General features: G+C 40.9%; 2 protein-coding genes and 1 pseudogene across 3 annotated transcripts; 2 read left to right on the top strand and 1 right to left on the bottom strand.

Moving 5' to 3' along the window:
* Positions 1-2,489: 2,489 nt before the first annotated feature.
* Positions 2,490-6,300, top strand: LOC311130553 (transmembrane protein 221-like; the record flags this gene model as incomplete). The annotated part of the gene is made up of 3 exons (XM_084163316.1): positions 2,490-2,788; positions 3,399-3,484; positions 5,768-6,300. 3 exons carry the CDS (start codon positions 2,490-2,492, stop codon positions 6,298-6,300), a joined length of 918 nt encoding a protein of 305 aa, XP_084019442.1.
* Positions 6,301-7,075: 775 nt separating this feature from the next.
* Positions 7,076-10,308, bottom strand: LOC311130554 (BLOC-1-related complex subunit 8-like; annotated as a pseudogene). The gene is made up of 5 exons (XR_014615338.1): positions 10,259-10,308; positions 9,991-10,103; positions 9,741-9,805; positions 7,512-7,619; positions 7,076-7,149 (listed from the first exon to the last, which is right to left on the bottom strand). The product of XR_014615338.1 is annotated as a BLOC-1-related complex subunit 8-like (transcript).
* Positions 10,309-15,758: 5,450 nt separating this feature from the next.
* LOC311131029 (DNA-binding protein RFXANK-like) lies at positions 15,759-17,638 on the top strand (the record flags this gene model as incomplete). Its single annotated transcript, XM_084163854.1, has 3 exons — positions 15,759-15,867; positions 16,559-16,624; positions 17,269-17,638. The coding sequence occupies 3 exons, from the start codon at positions 15,759-15,761 to the stop codon at positions 17,553-17,555; spliced, it is 462 nt and encodes a 153-aa protein (XP_084019980.1). The 3' UTR covers positions 17,556-17,638.
* Between the last annotated feature and the right edge of the window lie 147 nt (positions 17,639-17,785).

Here is a 17,785-nt window from a genome sequence, read left to right as displayed (position 1 = left end):
GGTGGTCTCAGAGCCACTTAGCAATGTCACAATGGGACACCGGACTATCGTGTCTCATCATCTGTGGACTATGATTTACACTTTAAGCTTAAATCATAGTCCACAGACGCTAGGACGCAGTGGTGTAAAGTACTTAAGTAAAAATACTTTACTATTTATATTTTTGACGATTTTTACTTCACTACATTCCTAAAGAAAATAATGTACTTTTTACTCCATACATTTTCCCTGACACCCAAAAGTACTCGTTACATTTTGAATGCTTAGCAGAACAGGAAAATGGTCCAATTCACGCACTTATTAAGAGAACATCCCTGGTCATCCCTACTGCCGCTGATCTGGAGGACTCACTAAACATGAATGCTTCATTTGTAAATTATGTCTGAGTGTTGGAGTGTGCCCGACTCTCCCAAAATTAAAAAAACAAGAAAATGGTGCCATCTGGTTTGCTTATTGTAAGGAATTTGAAATGATTTATACTTTTACTTTTGATACTTAAGTATATTTTAGCAATTCAATTTACTTTTGATACTTAAGTATATTTAAAACTAAATACTTTTAGACTTTTACTCAAGTAGTATTTTACTGGGTGACTTTCACTTGAGTCATTTTCTATTAAGGTATCTTTACTTTTACTCAAGTATGACAATTGGCTACTTTTTCCACCACTTTTAGGATGCGATAGTCCAGCGTCCCATTTTGACATACAGTAGCTACAAGGCTCTGAGACCACCATCAGTGGGGGACACACAGCCGGAACAAGCACCTCCCCACAATTCCCAACCAATGCCTCTCTGGTACACATCCCTCTATTAATTTGAAATGTGTTGACATTTGGAGAAATTGCTTGAGCTGTGCTGAGAGTTCGAAAAGTAGGCTATGAAAGCCAACGGTCCAATATTCTAGAACACTGCTGTGCATACATGTACATGTTTTGGACTATGATAAACCCTTAAGAAGCTCTTGCATGACACACAAAACAATAACCAACATAGACACTATTTAGTTCAGCCTGGTCTCAGAGCAAAACATATTATATGTTACTAAAATACGTTTGACTGTTCAGTATGATATGCTACATTAAGCTACATTATTTGAGCCATTTAGTATGCTATATTACACTAAGACAGTGGCAAAAACGAAAGAAGGGTGGTTGGTTGGGGTGGATGGGTGGGCATATAACGCGAACATCTAGCAACCCAACCCTTACGAAAAAAATGTGCAGTCAGAGTGCAGTATAACTGCAGTACACTGTAGTATAACTGTAGTTAGTGTGCAGTTTCAAAACTGCAATCTTTTTTTATAAGGGAAAGGTTGCATGTTCAAATCTCATCACGGACAACTTGAGCATTTTAACTAATTAGTAACTGTGCAACTACTTACTACTTTTAAGCTCCTACTTAGCATTTTATCTTAGCATGCAACTACTTAGCATGTTAGCTAACCCTTCCCCTAACACTAACCCTAAACTTAACCGTTTAACCTAACTCCTAACCCTAACCTTAACCCCTAGCATAGCTAACATTAGCAACCTAGCTAACGAATTGTACGAATATTGCACGAATTGCAATTCGTAACATATCATACAAATTGTAATTCGTAACATACTATACGTCCTACAATTCCTATGACCACTATTACATTGGTAGGCCAATGTTATGTAACCTAATGTAACATATCATACTAAATGGAGTGGCATAGATTTTAGTAACATATAATACGTTTTGCTCTGTGACCAGGTTGCAGCCAGCTGTTTAGTGGGATTATTTTCCAGGAGGCTTCTATTGCTTGATTTACAGGTAATGCCTAATTATAGAGGTTAAAGGTATCGAGAACTGATGAATGCCATTTGATGGATCCTTATTAATTTTCAATAGCATTAAACTGCACCAAATATATAACTGTAGCCAGGGCTAACAAATATAAATAAAAACCATAGGCCTGGTCACAATCAAATCGCGGCCGATTTTTTTCACATTTCAAATGTATCTGAAGTTTAAATTCCAGGTGCACTACTGCAATTGTTTTAACATTCCAAAAATGAATTCATGCGGTGCTAATTCATGTTTTGGAAAGTAAAGTGAAGTTTTCTAACATGTAAAAGTTTGAAAACAGTTTTTCCACCGGCAGTGGACTGCTTCGGACGAGCATCTCAACGCATTGTTTTGGAGATTCCAATTGAAAAATCCATTGTTGTCGCGAAATTTTTAATCCGGGGATTTAAAAAACATCACATGCTCGGTCGGGGGATCGGGTGCTTGTGCACAACACGCAAATAAACTGCAAATTCCATGATCGTACTCTCAATCCCAGGTTTCTTACTTTTTCCTATTCAAAATTGTTTCTACTCGTTACAAGTACATTATATGGCAGATTGAAGAGTTCGCAAAAGACAACGCGAGTACGACGAGGATAAAGGAGATTCCCACCCGGATAACTTTTTCCAAAAATAGGTGCATCCACGGCAGTCTGTGATTTATAGGCCAAATATGACGTACGTTTATAGCCAGCGGTCTTTGATGGTCCTGTCTTCATTAGGGATCCTGTCTGGGATTATGTCTCTGCTATCAGTCATTCTGATTTTCCAGATACAATCACAACAGATTGCTGTGAAGGAATCTCCCCCCAAAATCTCCATCATGCCAACTAATGTTTGGGAAGTGCTGATGCCAGTGTCTACAGTGCTCTCTACTCTCTCTCTCACGCTCAATTTGAGCTCCGTCATGGTCTGCCTTCTGCATAGCTACTTTACAACCGAGATATGCAGAGGAGAAGAAGATACAGAAAGGTACACATCCATCAACATACTTTAAGGATATTTTATTTGTTGTAGGCAATAATTGTATCACTGATGCACCTGCAGTTTACTTTTTTGAATAACATGCTTCAATTATATTAAAGTTTGAGATTGACAGAAATTAAAGTAAGAATATTACATTCTTATAAATTCATAACTTTCAGTGTGTGCCAGGTGCCGACAGAGGCTGCTTGACCGACCCCACCCCCCATATCTGAACTCAGTATGAATCCTGAACAAACAATAGTGTTCCCTCATTATGCACCCAGTGCATGGCCTCTGGCCTCAGAGGCCTGGCACTTTCCCACATTGGGTTAGAATTGTGCCTGTGCTTTTGATGACTTTCATATAAATAAAGGCATAGCTTCTGTGCACTCCAGTGCAAGTAATGACAAAGCATTCTATAATGAAACTCATTTTGAGCAGAAAGGTATCACATGACAGAAAAAGAATGGACAGAAGAAAAGGCCTAATTTGAACCTTGAAATGATTTCTTTATTTTGGTGCAAATAAATAATTGTGAACTAATTGAACAATACCCATCAACATATGATCATGTCATCATCGTCACTGATTGCATTTTCTTCATTTCCTCCCATAGAGCAGACTGGTTCCTATTGCATAGCCAAGCTGTCCGACATGTGGCCATTGGATTATTTTGCCTTGGGGTTTCAGTATACTTAGCAGGTAAGAATGACAAAAAATGTAAACAGTAAGGCCCATAATTAACTGTTTGAATGAAATGACAAGAACATAGTGTACTAAAGGAATCTTACAAACATGTGTTACAAGTGGCATCACAAACTCATTGGCTATATCAACAGTAACAAACTGCAACATATTTAGTATTTTTTGTTGTTGTAAGATTTTATAAACAATACATACAAACATCCTACAAATATCAACTACATCACACCTGCCCAGACCCACTAGCAACACACCCCCATCTCCTGCGCCCACATAATTTTCCGCAACACGGCTGAAACTGCACTATTTTGTTTCTCGCCCACACACTTTCACTATTTAAAAAATACATCTTTAGATTTTTCTGTTGTACTAATGATGGCCGATTTCCAAGTTTTTAGTATACGTTTTTTCAAAATGAGTGATGAGAAAATAATCTTCCAACAAATCGGGTATATGCCATGTCTTGAAATATGCAAACAGACGGATTAAAAGTAAATTTACATTGTAATACTTCTGACAACCAACTTTCTAGCTCCGCCCACAACTTCCAGACTTTAAAGCGTTCCCAGAAAGCATGGATTATTGATTCATTATTTGTTTAAGACTTAAGACATTACCCTGTTTTGTGCTGTAGAATTTGTGAATTTTGTCTCTTGTATAATAAATTCTACACATTAGCTTCCATTTTCGTTAACTGTAATTTCTTTAAATCATGCTCCAACTTTCCCTCTATCTTGTGCCAACATCAATTCTTAAATCTTGGTTCCAACAGATTATATTTTTTTCTAAGAGATTGTCAGTTGGATATGCTCTCTGCAAGCTTTTGTATATCTTCCCTATCATATGAACAACATTTTCTGACTCAAATAAGATTCCCTCAAGGTTGCTCTGATGTCCAAATGATTTCAAATCGAAATTTCGTGGTATGTAACTTTTAAGTTGCATGTATTTGAAACTATCTACATTAGTCAGTCCAAAATTACATTTATTTCCATGACGGAATTAAAAAGTATTTCCTGTTACCAAGTCATTTACGGTTTCTATGCCTTTAGTTTTCCATGTAGACACATTTATCGGTGAATTCTGAAAAGCTATCCAAGGATTGTTCCATAAGGTTGTGCTTTTAGAATACGTTTCATTAACTATGAAGTTGTTCATGTTCTTAGCTTTATCCTTTGAAAATAGACACGTACAAAGATTCTGGGGATGAGCATGCATATCTTCAATATGTACCCATTGTTCCTCTTTAGTGTATTTAACTATATGTCGCAAGTAAAAGCCTTGGGTAGCGATTTGATACAATTCCAAGTCTGGAATTTATATTTGGTAGTGTTATGAACACAGTAGTCACCCCACATAACATCATGTGAAAGCACTTTTAATTTAGCTAAATCAGATTAATTTATTAGACATTACATCCGTTCAGACCAACTGCAAAACAACAACAGCTTGTACCAAATAGAGCTTTGCGTGAACCTAGAAAAGACAACTTCATTCAGATTTCTACAGATATATTCCAGTTAATTTGCAGCCGAGACAAAAGTCACTGCTTTCAGAGTCCCTTCAGCTGATTGATACACAAGGCCCATAACAATGGCGTCTTTGACAGAAGTGCATTACTGACGTGTCTTAAGGCAGGTCCTGGCAAGTCAAAGCCGTTGGCTTTCCATTCAGGTGAGTGCCTAGTTGAGGTGAGAGGCAGTGCAACATTGTAATGGACCGTAGATGACCCCCTGACCCCACAGCTCCCTTTCAGAGGGAACTGAGCCTCACTGCAATGCCACAACGTCATTATCATCATATCCCAGAGGTGTGCTTCTCTCCTCCCTCCTTTAGCACTCCTGGATCTGTTGTTCTTCTCCCGCTGAAAGATGACCAAACATTAGTCAAATAGAGGAAAATACACACAAAAAACACAACAATGGCAATGCACTACAATATTTAGAGTTATTCATCTCTGGAAGGAAAGGGACCGGAAAAGTGATCTTTCTTACAGTGTAATAAACAAATCTTTCTGTACCTGTCGCTCTGTGGCGGTCTCCCTCTCTCTTCCTGTTCGTCTCCCTCTCTCTTCCTGTTCGTCTCCCTCTCTCTTCCTGTTCATCTCCCTCTCTCTTCCTGTTCGTCTCCCTCTCTCTCTCTCTCCCTCTCTCTTCCTGTTCATCTCCCTCTCTCTTCCTGTTCGTCTCCCTCTCTCTCTCTCTCTCTTCCTGTTCGTCTCTCTCTCTCTCTCTTCCTGTTCGTCTCTCTCTCTCTTTCTCTTTGTCCCTTTCTCTCCTGCAGCTATGTCCATCTACATGCTGCTGGTGTTTGAGGTAGAGACAGGCATCGCCAGCGCATGCGTACTGGCCTCAGGCATCCTGATTCTGCTGGTGATCGTGATTCACTCACTGGTCAAAGCTGCCCGCACCGCCCAACACTACCACGGTGGGGAGTACACTGACACCCTGTATCAGAACCAGCACAGCGGGTGCACCCCCGCCGTCCGCCACGGCGAGCTCCAAGACGGGGACAAACCCAGGAGGCACCGCAACAATTCCCAACTCCACCGACAGTTGTCCTACCCTCCATGTACTGACCCAAAGCAGCATCACCAGCATCATTCCCCATCCCACGGCCCACAGAGCCACGGCAGTGACAAGGAGGGCTACAGTAGTGGTGGGAGTGGGGGTGGCTCGAGAATGCACAGGACCCTGTCGACAGAGTCAGGGCCGCTGCAGTCTCCGTCTACGCCATGGAATGGCATTAACAATGAGATGAGGAGCGTGCTGGCCCGCAAGTCAGGAGCCTCCAGTAAAGACTCTACTCTAGTGTGAGATACACTGCACAAGTCATCGCAGTTAGCACAAGACTAGTTAATTCTGCCCAAACTATCTACCGTTCCGAAGAATACAGTATGGATAGAAAATAGCTGAAGCTATATAAAAGCTCTGAGCTATCCCTCCATGATCCAAGAACCACTACTACCATTAATGTACATTTCAATAGAGACATGGAATTGTCATTTTAATACACCTTTCTTAACATCCCTCTCCCTTATTGCCTTTGTATTGACTTTTTAAACACAAGCCATGTTGGATTCCATCACTATTAAGCTCTCTGTAGAATGTTTACTTACTGGTATTCCAATGGAAAATGTTAGTGACTTACTAGCTACAGCTAATGCTTTTGTTGCTATGTGATTATACAATTTAAAGATTTGCCAATAAATGCTTTCATTTTCAAGTGTTTGGTAAAGACCAAGGATGGTCTATGGAATATATTGCCAAAACTGTATATTGCACAATGTATAGATACAATTTGTAGTCTAGTCTGCATACTGTAAACAAAACATTTTCCATAACAGTGAATAAACACGTTTTTAAAAATCATTTCAAAAGATGAGTATGTTGTTACAAAACACCCTGTCCTAAAAATAAAGTGGAACAGTTTAAGTAAACCAGTAGCCTAATAGCACATTCAGGTTCATTCTAGTGCACTTTTCTTGATTTTGAAGTGAGTGCCTAGAAGTCCTTGTGGCCGAGTTAAAGCTAAGTATAGCTTTGAGTGTGATGCCTGAGGAACTACTAACCTTGGACTGTCTTCCAGAAGTCAGGAGGAAGTGGATGGGGGATGTGGTGGAGTGTCAGGGGGAATGGGAGATGGGGGGTGTTGCTTCATGTGAGCTGCGTGCATGTGGGGGAATAAGGAATAAAACGTAAAACTTAGAGAAACATAAAAATGATGGCAAATAATAATGCAAAGGACAGGTGATGAAAGAATGAAAGAAAAGACGATGGCAACGAAAAATAACGACAAACACAAGAAATGGTGGCCCATGTCTATGAAAAAGTTATCTTGGCTTTCACTCAAAATGAGTTTATTAGCCTCGTCGACTCCACCCTTGAGCAGGGAAATTTCATTTTTTTCTCCTCAGCTGTGGTGAATAATGGTGGTCTGTGGGCAATCAGACAAATGAAAGATACACAGTATTGTTACTGTATCCCTGAGTCAAAGTGAGTGGAATTGGTTGTTTACTGCCTCCTACCTGCGCCTCTGGGAGATGCTGATCTGTTCCTTCATGCTGATGGCTTGACGGAGGAGCCCATCGATGCTTTTGAAGTGCAGGCTGCTGTTTGTCATGCTTTTCACTGCACTGGAAATGAAAAGATTAATATGTGTTAAACAAATACAAGGGCGATTCCATGCCAGCTAAAACTATTTTGCCCAATTCTCACATAGAAACTTGATTAGGAAGAACGATGTTTGACATGCTTTTTACATTTGTATCACAAATCATTTAGGCCCTTTTTAGTCTTACATATGCCTAATATAAGAACGTATGAGCCGTGAACCGTACATGATACAGACAACATCTTGGTGTCATACTCCTAATATAGTGTGCTCTAAAATATGGAGTATGTCTGGATTCTGAAATAAAAAATGTCATTAATGTCATTTATTCAAGATTATATATTTCCACACTATGAGGTTGGAATAATACTGTGCCATTTTGAAAATGATGACAATGCCCTTTTAGTGTAAGAGCTCTTTGAAAAGACCGCCTGAAATGTCAGCCTGTTTTGATCAATAAGTATTTAACCCCTTGGTTATGGCAAGCCTAAATAAGTTCAGGAGTAAAAATTAGTTGCATGGACTCACTCTATGTCAATAATAGTGTTTAACATGATTTTTGAATGACTACCTCATCTCTGTACCCCACATTCAATTACCTGTAAGGTCTCTCAGTCGAGCAAGGACCAGGGAGGTTTTTCCTATGCCTCGCAAAGACGGGCACCTATTGGTTGATGGGTAAAAATAAAAAAAAGCAGACACTGAATATCCCTTTGAGCATGGTGAAGTTATCAATTACACTTTGGATGGTGTATCAATACACCCAGTCACTACAAAGATACAGGCTTCCTTCCTAACTCAGTTGCCGTAGAGAGGAAGGAAACCCCTCAGGGACTTCAGCATAAGGCCAATACTAACCTAATTGACAGAGTGAAAAGAAGGAAGCCTGTACAGAATAGAAATACATGCATCCGGTTTGCAACACAGAGGGCCGAGTGTCTGCGGGTTTTCGCTCCACCCTTGTACTTTATTGATGAATTAAGGTCACTGATTAGTAAGGAACTCCCCTCAACTGGTTGTCTAGGTCTTAATTGAAAGGAAGAAAAAAAAAACAGCCCTCCATGGAATGAGTTTGACACCCCTGCACTAAAGTAATATTGTAAAAAAATTGGCAAAGCTATTACCTTTTTGTTCTGAAAACAAAGTGTTATGTTTGGGGCAAATCCAATAAACCACATTTTGGAGTACCACTCTTCATACTTTCAAGCATACTGGTGGCTTCATCATGTTATGGGTATGCTTGTAGTCGTTAAGGACTGGGGAGTATTTTAGGATAAAAAATAATGTACTGGAGCTAAGCACAGGCAAAATCCTAGAGGAAAACCTGGTTCAGAGTCTGCTTTCCACCAGACACTGGGAGATTAATTCACCTTTCAGCAGGACAATAACCTAAAACACAAGGCCAAATCTACACTGGAGTTATTTACCAAGAAGACAGTGAATGTTCCTGAGTGGCCGAGTTACAGTTTTGACTTAAATCTGCTTGAAAATCTCTGGCAAGACTTGAAAATGATTGTCTAGCAATGATCTACAAGCAACTTGACAGAGCTTGAAGAATTTTGAAAATAATAAATTGGCTAATATTGTACAATCCAGGTGTGCAAAGCTCTTAGAGACTTACCCAGAAAGACTCACAGCTGTAGTCGCTGCCAAAGGTGATTCTACCATGTATTGACTCAGAGGTGTGAATACTTATGTAAGATGAGATATTTCTGTATTTCATTTTCAATACATTTCAAAAAATGTCTAAAAACATGTTTTCACTTTGTCATTATGGGGTATTGTGTGTAGATGGGTAAGAAAACAATCAATTGAATCAATTTTGAATTCAAGCTGTAACGCAACAAAATGTGGAATAAGTCAAGGGGTATGAATACCCTCCGAAGGCACTGTATAGGTCTAAAAGGGCCTAAAATGGCCACTTTCAACATGATTTTCTCAAAAATGATTTATAATACAAATGTCAAAAGCATGTCAAACATTCTTCCTCTAAATTACGTTTCTATGTGAGAATTGCCAGAACAATCTGAGATACCAAAAATATATTTAGCTGACGTGGAATCGGCCACATTAAGTTGCCAATAAATGTTTTCAATATAATTAAAAACCTATACAGTAGATCTTAGACCTAACTATAGGTTACCTGCATGCATATTCTACAGTGTAGATTGCTCCTTGGCTTTGCTCCTCCCAGAGCTGCATATCTGTCTGGGAGAGATGAGCAGAGATAAATTAATGTTGTTACTGCAAAAATAGCTATGATTTTTCAGACGTGCGTTTTTGGACAGCCCAGTAATATATCTACTGTAAAGTAACAAATGTCTATCTACATTTATTATCCTTAGCAAGCTACAGTAGTATGTGTAAGCTTTTGCTTTGAAATCAACACTTACTTTGTGTAACACTAGTTCTGGAAGGGACTCTCTAACGTGCTCTTGCAGTCGATAAAGAGCCACTGATGACTCGTTAGCCAACACGTACATGCTATCAGTGAATTTTTCAGACCCTGCAGCGATAACCATACAATAACATAGCTAGGTTTACCAAAGCTATCCATGGTTAAGACAGGTAGCTAGCTACCTACTTAACGTTAGCTGTTTAGCTAGCTAACGTTACTAGCGAGCTGGCTTGCTAAGGTTAGTTAAAGTATTCACTAATTACCTCTTAACTTTCAGTTGAATCTCCTGGTCCTCCATCTTATACGCAATACATAATTATTTAGTTGCAATGGTTTAATTCGTGTAAAAGCGTTAGCGTAAATATATAGTCAGAGGAAGTTTCCGTGTTTTTGTCATTGGCACCACACATCATGTTCGGGTTGCAACATGAGCCGGACATTTTTTCCTAGATATTCCCTCTCGACGTAACGCGCGTTAAGTGGCGGACTGAGAAAGTATCGTATAGTGAGGGAAAAAAGTATTTGATCTCCTGCTGATTTTGTACGTTTGCCCACTGACAAAGAAATGATCAGTCTATAATTTTAATGGTACGTTTATTTGAACAGTGAGAGACAGAATAACAACAAAAAAATCCAGAAAAACGCATGTCAAAAATGTTATAAATTGATTTGCATTTTAATGAGGGAAATAAGTATTTGACCCACTCTCAATCAGAAAGATTTCTGGCTCCCAGGTGTCTTTTATACAGGTAATGAGCTGAGATTAGGAGCACACTCTTACGGGTATAAAAGACACCTGTCCACAGAAGCAATCAATCAATCAGATTACAAACTCTCCACCATGGCCAAGACCAAAGAGCTCTCCAAGGATGTCAGGGACAAGATTGTAGACCTACACAAGGCTGGAATGGGCTACAAGACCATCGACAAGCAGCTTGGTGAGAAGGTGACAACAGTTGGTGGGATTATTCACAAATGGAAGAAACACAAAAGAACTGTCAATCTCCCTCGGCCTGGGGATCCATGCAAGATCTCACCTCGTGGAGTTGCAATGATCATGAGAACGGTGAGGAATCAGCCCAGAACTACACGGGAGGATCTTGTCAATGATCTCAAGGCAGCTGGGACTATAGTCACCAAGAAAACAATTGGTAACACACTACGCCGCGAAGGACTGAAATCCTGCAGCGCCCGCAAGGTCCCCCTGCTCAAGAAAGCACATATACAGGCCCGTCTGAAGTTTGCCAATGAACATCTGAATGATTCAGAGGAGAACTGGGTGAAAGTGTTGTGGTCAGATGAGACCAAAATCGAGCTCTTTGGCATCAACTCAACTTGCCAAGTTTGGAGGAGGAGGAATGCTACCTATGACCCCAAGAACACCATCCCCACGTCAAACATGGAGGTGGAAACATTATGTTTTGGGGGTGTATTTCTGCTAAGGGGACAGGACAACTTCACCGCATCAAAGGGATGATGGACAGGGCCATGTACCGTCAAATCTTGGGTGAGAACCTCCTTCCCTCAGCCAGGGCATTGAAAATGGGTCGTGGATGGGTATTTCAGCATGACAATGACCCAAAACACACGGCCAAGGCAACAAAGGAGTGGCTCAAGAAGAGGAACATTAAGGTCCTGGAGAGGCCTAGCCAGTCTCCAGACCTTAATCCCATAGAAAATCTGTGGAGGGAGCTGAAGGTTCGAGTTGCCAAACATCAGCCTCGAAACCTTAATGACTTGGAGAAGATCTGCAAAGAGGAGTGGGACAAAATCCCTCCTGAGATGTGTGCAAACCTGGTGGCCAACTACAAGAAACGTCTGACCTCTGTGATTGCCAACAAGGGTTTTGCCACCAAGTATTAAGTCATGTTTTGCAGAGGGGTCAAATACTTATTTCCCTCATTAAAATGCAAATCAATTTATAACATTTTTGACATGCGTTTTCTGGATTTTTTTGTTGTTATTCTGTCTGTCACTGTTCAAATAAACCTATCATTAAAATTATAGACTGATCATGTCTTTGTCAGTGGGCAAACGTACAAAATCAGCAGGGGATCAAATACTTTTTTCCCTCACTGTAGATCACGTCTTCTTCTTCAATGAGGTTTAACGGTGGTTGGCATCCAATTTGTTGCATTACCGCCACATACTAGACTGGAGTACAACTCCCTTTTCTTTTCCTTGAAAAATAAAATAAAACAAAGCAAAGAAATACCCTACCATCTAACATTTACATTTTTAGTCATTTAGCAGACGCTCTTATAACACTACACTCACAAATTCAAAACTATTACTAATAATTATATACTCACTCCTACCTCATGCCCTCAACCTGAAATGATGGGACATCACCACTTAACACTCTCTGTAACTCTTCTGCTGTCAAGTCTCGCACACCCAAATATCTCTCTGCAGCTGCCACCACAACCTCAATTTTCTTCGACTTACGTTCCATCCCTGCAGTACAATTAATAACCATTGCTATAAACGCTAAAAATCCAATCTTACTGAAACATATATCACTTGCTTGCCTATCCCACTGTACTGGTACATACAGTGGGGAGAACAAGTATTTGATACACTGCCGATTTTGCAGGTTTTCCTACTTACAAAGTATGTAGAGGTCTGTAATTTTTATCATAGGTACACTTCAACTGTGAGAGACGGAATCTAAAACAAAAATCCAGAAAATCACATTGTATGATTTTTAAGTAATTAATTTGCATTTTATTGCATGACATAAGTATTTGATACATCAGAAAAGCAGAACTTAATATTTGGTACAGAAACCTTTGTTTGCAATTACAGAGATCATACGTTTCCTGTAGGTCTTGACCAGGTTTGCACACACTGCAGCAGGGATTTTGGCCCACTCCTTCATTCAGACCTTCTCCAGATCCTTCAGGTTTCGGGGCTGTCCCTGGGCATTATGGACTTTCAGCTCCCTCCAAAGATTTTCTATTGGGTTCAGGTCTGGAGACTGGCTAGGCCACTTCAGGACCTTGAGATGCTTCTTACGGAGCCACTCCTTAGTTGCCCTGGCTGTGTGTTTCGGGTCGTTGTCATGCTGGAAGACCCAGCCACGACCCATCTTTAATGCTCTTACTGAGGGGAAGGAGGTTGTTGGCCAAGATCTCGCGATACATGGCCCCATCCATCCTCCCCTCAATACGGTGCAGTCGTCCTGTCCCCTTTGCAGAAAAGCATCCCCAAAGAATGATGTTTCCACCTCCATGCTTCACGGTTGGGATGGTGTTCTTGGGGTTGTACTCATCCTTCTTCTTCCGCCAAACACGGCAAGTGGAGTTTAGACCAAAAAGCTCTATTTTTGTCTCATCAGACCACATTACCTTCTCCCATTCCTCCTCTGGATCATCCAGATGGTCATTGGCAAACTTCAGACGGGCCTGGACATGCGCTGGCTTGAGCAGGGGGACCTTGTGTGCACTGCAGGATTTTTATCCATGACGGCATAGTGTGTTACTAATGGTTTTCATTCAGACTGTGGTCCCAGCTCTCTTCAGGTCATTGACCAGGTCCTGCCGTGTAGTTCTGGGCTGACCCCTCACCTTCCTCATGATCATTGATGCCCCACGAGGTGAGATCTTGCATGGCGCCCCAGACCGAGGGTGATTGACCGTCATCTTGAACTTCTTCCATTTTCTAATAATTGCGCCAACAGTTGTTGCCTTCTCACCAAGCTGCTTGCCTATTGTCCTGTAGCCCATCCCAGCCTTGTGCAGGTCTACAATTTTATCCCTGATGTCCTTACACAGCTCTCTGGTCTTGGCCATTGTGGAGAGGTTGGAGTCTGTTTGATTGAGTGTGTGGACAGGTGTCTTTTATACAGGTAACGAGTTCAAACAGGTGCAGTTAATACAGGTAATGAGTGGAGAATAGGACGGCTTCTTAAAGAAAAACTAACAGGTCTGTGAGAGCCGGAATTCTTACTGGTTGGTAGGTGATCAAATACTTATGTCATGCAATAAAATGCAAATGAATTACTTAAAAATCATACAATGTGATTTTCTGGATTTTTGTTTTAGATTCCGTCTCTCGCAGTTGAAGTGTACCTATGATAAAAATTACAGACCTCTACATGCTTTGTAAGTAGGAAAACCTGCAAAATCGGCAGTGTATCAAATACTTGTTCTCCCCACTGTATCTCCTACTCTCACCACTCCCCCCCTTGACCCCTCTTCCTCTACTTTCTTCACTACCTTCGCATATGACAATTTCTTCTCTACTCTTACCCTGGAAACCTCAACCTGCTTCTCTCGCACTGGACATGTCTGATCCCCAGCCCCATGGCCACCCCTACAATTAGGACATACCACCACTTTCCCCACTGCTTCACACTCCTTTGTCTCATGCCCTTCTGCACACTTCTCACACCTTGGAATCTCCCTCCTACATACTGCTGCCACATGCCCATAAATATGACACCTGTAACATCGTAATGTACTAGGCACATAAGCTTGCACAGGATAACTTATATATCCTAATTTCACTTTGTCAGGCAAAGACTCAACTTCAAAACTCAAAAGAACAGACAATGACTCTTCTGTTTCCCCACTCTCGCCACCCTGTTTGCGTCGCACCAAACGACGAGCATCACACACACTGGGAATCTTCTCCTTCAGTTGATCCACTTTTACATTTACTGCTACCCCAGTAATCACTCCTTTCAATGGTGCCCTTTTCTTGAGAGCGAAACAATTCACAATTCTTTATCCCATTTGTTTAACTCTGAGTGCCTTCTCCCTCTGCCCAACAGAAACACAAACAATTATCACTAGACCACTTCTGGTTACCCTCACCGATTCCACTATACCCAATGCTTTTTTCACCCATCTTGAAACCACAAATGGATCAGGCAAAAGGCAAGGATCCACTTTTTCCACAAACTTCACTCCTACTGTCACAGACTCATCTTTATCCTGACCCTCTGCGCAAGCCTCTGGCTCCGAGCACTTCACCACACCTACCACCTCCGATACTTCACCCTCTTCCATTTCTACTCCTGTCTTCAGCTTACTTTGCTTACATTTCCTACCACTCTTCTTTAACAAACCTTCTCCCTTTTCCCCGCCATTTTTTCCCCGACTCAAACTCAGTCTTCCTCCCTCTCACTTAGACCTCCTCTGCTTCTCCTTTTCCCTCCATTCCTCCTCATTCATCCAAGTATACGTCTCCTTATGATAACACTGCATTTCTCCTAACCACCATCGGTTTCTTGCCTTCTCAAAGGACTCAATTTTCCCCCTCCTTTCCCTTCTTGTCTCCCTATTGTAGATCAGTCAAACATCATCTCCTACATTACACATGCACCCATTCAAAAATACTAAATTGATAAAGTAATTTACATTTTTTGGTCGACAGTTCGGGCGGCTTACCTCTATCAATTGCATCATGGGATTTTAAAAATAAACTCACTTTCAGTTTTGGTATCAGGAAATTGGAGTGAAGCATACAACGTTGATGATGCTATTTAATCCGATACATAGTGTGAACTGGACATATAAAATCATTGCTTGCGACATAAAGGTAACAATGAATATTTTTATACTATGCCATTGAGACTTTACTATTTTGCATGAGCTGATGTGAAATGGTTTTCCATCATTTCAGTTTTGAAAGGTAAGCCAGACAGTGAGATAATCATAGACATAGTGCATTTGTTCCATATTTGTTCTCATTACTTCTGTTGGCCAAAGCTTACTCTATATGGTAATATCTATTTCGATGTTGATTCAAGTGACCATGGATGGTACAGGTGGTGATGAGATACCAGATCTTACAGCCAGTATACACATGGTCTCAGATGATGGCCTAGCAGTGGAGTCCACTACGTCTACCAGTGGAGTCCAGAGTAGGTGTTAAATGGTATGACTGTCAGTCCTACAACATCAACATATGTTGGTTTTAAACGCTCTATAGGATTTCTCATACAGTAATCACACTTGTCAACATGTCTACAATGAAAGTGTCACACCATTCTCAAATGATTATAGGCATCATGAAATGTCTGTATTGCTCCTTGCTACCAGGTGTGATGGTGACGACAGAGAACATGGATTTGGATGAGAGTTTGTTAAAATACTCCACCACTCTCACTAATAGGGAGCATGGGAACGAGGTCACAGTCTGACCAGTTACTTCAAATAAAAAGTTATTGGTCACATACACATATTTAGCAGATGTTATTACGGGTGTAGCGAAATGCTTGTGTTCCTAGCGCCAACAGTGCAGTAGTATCTGACAATTCAACTTTAGACTAAGTATGGCTGTTTGAACTCAGAAAAAAAACAATCCACTCTTCGTTCATGGCAAAATACCTTAAACACTGCTGTGTATACGCACTCATTCATAATCCATTAGGTAATGCACTGTGTTACAGGAATGGCCCAAAATTACCCCTCTGTAGTTCTATGTCTGTACTGTAGGCTTACTGTATTAGTATATAACAGAGAGATTATGAAATATTATGCATAGTACTTGGTATAATATATGGACAATTAAAATGTACATAACACTGACCCTTTATTCTGATGTCTCATCAGCTCTGTCCATCCACCAGCTAGCTGCTCAGGGGGAGGTCTCACAGGTGGCTACAAACCTGAGCAAAGGTGAGAAATGTCCACTGACCAATGGTACAAAGACTAGAATTTGCCTGACTTGTGTAGCCTGGTGGAACCAGCATGATCGCTATGGCTTGTGTGCTGTGTCCTGTGTAATAAACTGAACAAAAATATAAACGCAACATGCAACAATTTCAAAGATTTTACTGAGTTACAGTTCATTTAAGGAAATCAGTCAATTGAAATAAATTAATTAGGCCCTAATCTATGGATTTCACATGACTGGGAATACAGATACCTTTAAAAAAAAGTAGGGCCGTGGAAAACCAGTCAGTATGTGGTGTAAACACCATTTGCCTCATGCAGCGCGACACATCTCCTTCGCATAGAGTTGATCAGGCTGTTGATTGTGGCCTGTTGTCCCACTCCTCTTTAATGGCTGTGCAAAGTTGCTGGATATTGGCGGGAACTGGAACATGCTGTCGTACACGTTTATCCAGAGCATCCCAAACATGCTCGATGGGTGACATGTCTAGTGAGTATGCAGGCCAAGGAAGAACTGGTACATTTTCAGCTTCCAGTAATTGTATACAGATCCTTGTAACATGGGGCCGTGCATTATCATACTGAAACATGAGGAGATGGCGGCGGATGAATGGCACGACATTGGGCCTGAGGTCTCTCGTCAGCAGCGTTTGGAGAGAAAGCCATGGTGGATTGCCTCCTGGAAAACATTAGTGACCTTTCTAGCCCCATGTTCATTGAATTCAATGGTTATTCACATACAGGGTGGTGGTTGATTGTAACCTGTCGGTTATGTCCTTGTGTGGTGTGTCTTAGGGGGGCAGATCCTAATACTATAGCATGGGAGTGGGAGAGTGCCTTGACCCTGGCCAGCTCTGGAGGCTATGCAGTCATAGTGAAACGTCTTCTCGAACATGCAGTAGATATGAATGCTTATGACTGTGTAAGGTTGTAAATTATATAATTAAATTGTGTAAATAACTGCCCCAGGACTTTTGATTCCTTCAGAAATAACACACATCATTTTATTAATTGGATGTTTGTTCGTGTTTAAGAACGGTGGTACTCTTCTCCTCTACGCTGTTTGAAGGAACCACATAAGGTATGCCGAAGCCCACTTAGGTACGATGCTTCATACCCCTGCACACAATAAATCAATTAAAACCAAAGTACCGTAGTCATCTC

Source organism: Coregonus lavaretus (assembly GCF_964263955.1).
Source record: "Coregonus lavaretus genome assembly, chromosome: 6".
NCBI classification, from domain to species: Eukaryota; Metazoa; Chordata; class Actinopteri; order Salmoniformes; family Salmonidae; genus Coregonus; species Coregonus lavaretus.
The sequence above is the reverse complement of the archived record's forward strand: the minus strand, read 5'-3'. Positions and strand labels throughout refer to the sequence as shown.